This window comes from Magnolia sinica, chromosome 6 (assembly GCF_029962835.1).
Source record: "Magnolia sinica isolate HGM2019 chromosome 6, MsV1, whole genome shotgun sequence".
Lineage (NCBI taxonomy): Eukaryota > Viridiplantae > Streptophyta > Magnoliopsida > Magnoliales > Magnoliaceae > Magnolia > Magnolia sinica.
In genome coordinates this window covers 62,243,250-62,248,070 of record NC_080578.1, presented here as the reverse complement: position 1 = coordinate 62,248,070, position 4,821 = coordinate 62,243,250, and the positions used below count along the sequence as shown (strand labels likewise).

General features: G+C 45.9%; 1 protein-coding gene across 1 annotated transcript; it reads right to left on the bottom strand.

Moving 5' to 3' along the window:
* Window positions 1-825: 825 nt before the first annotated feature.
* On the bottom strand, window positions 826-1,950 carry LOC131249634 (uncharacterized). The gene is made up of 2 exons (XM_058250422.1): window positions 1,719-1,950; window positions 826-959 (listed from the first exon to the last, which is right to left on the bottom strand). Exons 1-2 carry the CDS (start codon window positions 1,948-1,950, stop codon window positions 826-828), a joined length of 366 nt encoding a protein of 121 aa, XP_058106405.1.
* Between the last annotated feature and the right edge of the window lie 2,871 nt (window positions 1,951-4,821).

Here is a 4,821-nt window from a genome sequence, read left to right as displayed (position 1 = left end):
TAAGAATGATTGGGTTGCGCTGCCATAAGTCATTGAGGCAGCCTATTCCGAGGTATGGGAGGTCGGTAGAATGGCTGTGCTGGCAGTGCGAATCATAGAGGTGGAGTTGAAATAGCCTGTGGCAGCTGACGGTTGATCTTATGAGGTGGTATAAAGCCCGTATCCCTCATCTTGGTAAAGTAGTAAGTATCGGTATGGCCCATCTTCTTACAGTAGGTGCACCAAGTATCTGATCTCCTCAGTTGGGTCATTAGAGCCATTAACCTAGGAGGCAAATCTACACGAGGCCTCTTGCCGAGGAATGGTCAGTTCGGCAAAATTAGGCTGAGGCCTCGGGCCCATAAGTATATGTGCCCGTGACACTCTGTCTCTATCCTGTTCAGCTCGCAGGGACATATTCACTAGCTCAGCGTAGTTGGGAATGCTCGCCCAACACATCTTTGTGCGGATATCAGGCCGTAGACCCTCTGAAAATCACCGCATCCTCATTGGCTCGTTTGCCAGGATCAATAAAGCATATCTGGCTAGCTTCGTGAAGTGGTTCTCGTACTTAGCTACTGCCATCCCTCCTTGTCGGAGGTGAAGAAATTCACCCTCCTTTTCGTTACGGTAAGTGAGGGGGAAGTACTTTCCAAGGAAACGGGTTTCAAACGCGTCCCACGTCCATACGTATCCTACGGGGATGGTTCGTGGGATGTTGTCCCACCAAAGACTAGCCTCCTTCTTAAACATATACGTAATTAGCTCCACCTGCTCTACTTAAGTATAGTGCAGCGGCTTCAACATCTTGGATATACAATCCAACCAATACTCTGCCTCCTCGGGTCAGTGGGTACCCGTAAAAGTAGGAGGGCGAAGGCGCTGAAAGCGCTCGAACAAGCCACTCATATTCATAGTTCCAGTGGGCTGCACTGGTGGTGTAGGCGGGACCAGGTTCATGTTTTGGGCAATAGTCCCCGCTATCATGGCCAAAAACTGTTGTTGTTGCTGCAGCGGGAGCATCATCTGCTCCAACCTATTAAGAGAAGAAGCCACCTGAGGCATGTGTGGCGTCGATGTAAACGCACGGTTCTGTTCTGGAACCGGTGGTAGATAAGGTCTTAGCCCATTGGTGGGGCCAATGGCCGGCTGTAAATCCGGCATAGTCTCAATATCAGAGCCCAAACTTGGGTCCGTATGGCTATCGCTCAGGGGAGGTGCCCTGTCAGTCGATCCTCTAAGTACGAGACATGCTATATTCCGAGTGTTTTTAGGAGGCATTCCCTATATACAACACAGGGTGCAATGTGTGTAGGATTTAGAATAATATTACTCACTTTCCCACACATCCTACACATTTCAATTAAAAAAGAAGCTTCATGTATTTCATTTAACCAAAATTGTCACGATACATATTATGTAGCATTACATGACTCATGATAGAGAATGCATGTGAGCTAAGTTTAACAAAAGTTCTGACACTAGCTATTCTATCATCCAACTAAGCTGACAAGGGCTATTACATAGAAAAGCAGGAAACAAAGCAAAACGATAGATGACTGCTACATATGACTAGTTTGCTGACTCTAGTGAAGGCGGAGGCACCCCTTTATCCTGCATACAACATAGGAGGGCCTTCAAGGTGCGAGACATCTTCTTGAATTTCTATTTCAGGTAAGCCTGATTCTCTTCAAGCTTTTGCTTCAATTCGGCCTGGTTTTCTTCTATCTTGGCCATACGGGCTTCTAAGGCGGCCCCATCATGTTGGTCTTTATGCGTAGTAGGCGGTCCTTCATCTAAATCTTGGGACTCCTCTTCTTCCTGTTCTTCTTCCTCACTGCTTTCCTTTCCATTGCCTTCCTCATCATTTTCTTCCTCATCCTCACTACCTTCTTCCTCTTCACTCTCTTCTTCTATTTCATCCTCGAACTCATCCTGCCTTGCTTGTCGTTGCCTAGGGTCTATGCCCATATTGTTGAGTGTCGTGTCACTAATGATATGGATCGAGGTATGGTTATCCATATGGAGTCGGAAACTGAAAATTTAGGTGATCTTACAAATAAGTCGACCGAAAGGAAGTGAGGCATCTCCCTGCATTGATCATGCAGTATCGATAATCTGAGACAAGATGAGAGTAGGCAGGCACAGCTTATCTCCCTGACCAGCTCTATACAAGAAATCCATCATGAATCGAGTATATTCTGTGCAGTTACTCCACCTGGGATATACGTTATGCGTACATATGTGGTGGAGCAGATTGAAATCATTTATCATTTTGGTTAATGCAAGGCTATTTCCTCGCCTCCACTACTCAATCTGGTTGCGAAGGAAACATGTTCGGTGATTTCTTTCTCGTTCACTAGTAAGGTTTTTCTCACTGGTGTGTGCAAGTCCACATTCAACTCCCATGATACCAGCTATAACATCCACATTGACTATGGCTTCCTACCTCCCCAAAGGGATAGTAAACTGAAGAGGCTCTAATAGTGGGTTCTGTATATGGGCATAGAAGGCTCGTACGGTGCCTTCACTAACATGAGTATTTCCCTTAAACATGGGGCCCCATCCATTTTTCATGAGCATGTTAATTACTTAATACAACCTGAAGAGCTTTTCATTAACATGAGCTCAAATACAACTTTGCGGCCACGAAACTTACCAAGTTCGGCGCTCGGCGGTAGGGATCTTTCAATAGGGACCCGAGGGTTGAGATCCCATTTGGATCTTTGTTCTCACTTGGCACTTGTACTAGCTTCAGTGCTCGCCTTCTTCGTAGTGCAGCGTGTGTCACGCCCCGAACTCGGTAATCGGGCTCACAAAATTTTTGATCGCCGAATCCGGCGCCGACAGCCTCTGTAACACCCCATTCTCAGCTCCCGGCATCCATTTACTAGGTTCCGATCCTGGGATCCTACAAGGAGGATTTCTAATATCAATTTAATTCATAATGAGCATAACCAAAAGCATAACCCATGAACAATAACCACAAGAACACCATCACAAAATCCACTATGATAAAAAACTTTTAAGTACAAGGCATATGAAAGGGAAATATAATATAATGAAAATAACTAAAAACTCCAGAAGCTCAGCTACACGCTCCAACTCTGACGAGGCTATGGCCTTAGTTGAAAATGGTGTGAAAGAGGGATGGTTAGGGGAGGGAAGTGTTGACTTATGGTAAAGGAAGGAGTGGTCATGTGTACTTATTGTTGGGTGAGGTGGCATTGAGGTAAGGTGGTGTACTTGACTTGATTTGATGAGACATATTGTAGAGATTCCCTCAAAATTCACAATGCGTGGTGTTTTTCTCGAAATGAATGCGGGCCCACATCTCCTCGCTTGGGTATCGGTTCGGTGCGAGAGTCGCAGCGTTGGAACCGTGGCGACAGTGCAGTCGCTAGGGTATAAGTTTCGGATTGAGCTGACTTGGTATACAGGACCCAGCTTAAGATCACGCGCAAACATCGGATATAGGTTGAGGGTTGCCGAAATTTGACCCGGAAGACCATGGAAGCATACGGAACGGTACGAACTAGGATATGGGTCTTACAGCATGGTCGGCTCAGCCTGGCCTCATCCAGGGCCACTCTTTTCTTTCCCATGAGGGAAAGGAGTGTAGAGATTGAGAAGATGACAGTGACAAGCTCAAAGAGAGCCATGAAAGTGGAAAAACTTGAAGGATGAGATAGGTTGGTGGGTTTGGAAGGTTATGAGACACAAAAGAGGGCTTTTGTGCTCAAATAGATGGAAATAGGGAAGGTGGAGGGATGAAAATGAGGGATAGTGGGGTAACGATGAACAAGATAGAAGATTTGAAGGTTTTGAATGTATAGAAGAAGGGATTTGAGAGGGAATGGAAGTTTTGGAGGGTTTGGGAGTGAAAATAGAGTTGGAGGGGTGTGAAATGGGTTTAAACAACCTAAAAGGGGCTTTGGAGGGGTGGTCCCACACGTGAGTCAGGGCTCACATGGCCGGTCGAACGGCGGTGTGCTGCATCCCGCGCGGTGCCGCCACGCACCAGCTGTGAAGGCGGGTGGTGCGCCTTCGACCGGGCAGTGCCACCGCGCCCTCCCTCGGTTGCCGGCAGTGGATTCACCCTGGGGTGGTGGCCACCCCCTCCCGGGGTGTTGTACATGTGCAGAGGACCCCGTGGGTCCCACCAAAAATTGGGATTTGGGCCCTTACGCCCGCGTGAGGTGTTTTCTCGGTCTAACAAGTGCATATTCATGCTTTTTGGATTATTTCAAGTGTGGGATTCACCGAATTATTTTTCAAACCTATCGATCGACGGCCCAGAGGTGATTTGGATCACTGCACATGATCCAAGTCCCTCAGGTATTCGCTGGGAACTAATTTACAGCCTTTTGTTTCGCCCGTCAATGAAACTTTGGGATCTTACGTTCGTCTCTAATTTCCATCGCTCCCTTCCTAAGTCAAAGTGAGTAAGAGTGTGTCATCTTACTTATAATCTAGGTCTAGTTTAATCCAAATCATGCTCTGATACCAACTTGTAATGCTCTGAATTTTGAGTGTTGAGCAAAGTTCAACTCCCGAGATCCAACGCATCACTTATGAAACATAGATAGTGATGCTTAAATGTTGTCTATATTAGTGCATTAAACATGAGAGGGATTATACTAAATCGGCATATCAAACTCTAGAGTTAATGTAATTAAGCAAGCGAAAGACTGAGATTGATATATAAGGTATATGTACATGTTTCACAACCTCCAGAGTATGAGTATATTACCGGGCTGAATATATATATGTTTTAACTCAAAATATACAAAATGACAAAATGTAAGTGTCCGACTAATCCATGTATCCCTAAAATCCCAT

What these genes read in the sequence shown, in the direction of transcription:
- LOC131249634 (XM_058250422.1), bottom strand. Translation starts at nt 1,950, where the DNA reads ATGGGCATAGACCCTAGGCAACGACAAGCAAGGCAGGATGAGTTCGAG. An exon ending in TGGGGCCGCCTTAGAAGCCC is followed by an intron (nt 960 to 1,718) that starts GTATGGCCAAGA and finishes TGGCCATGATAG; the next exon opens with CGGGGACTATTGCCCAAAAC.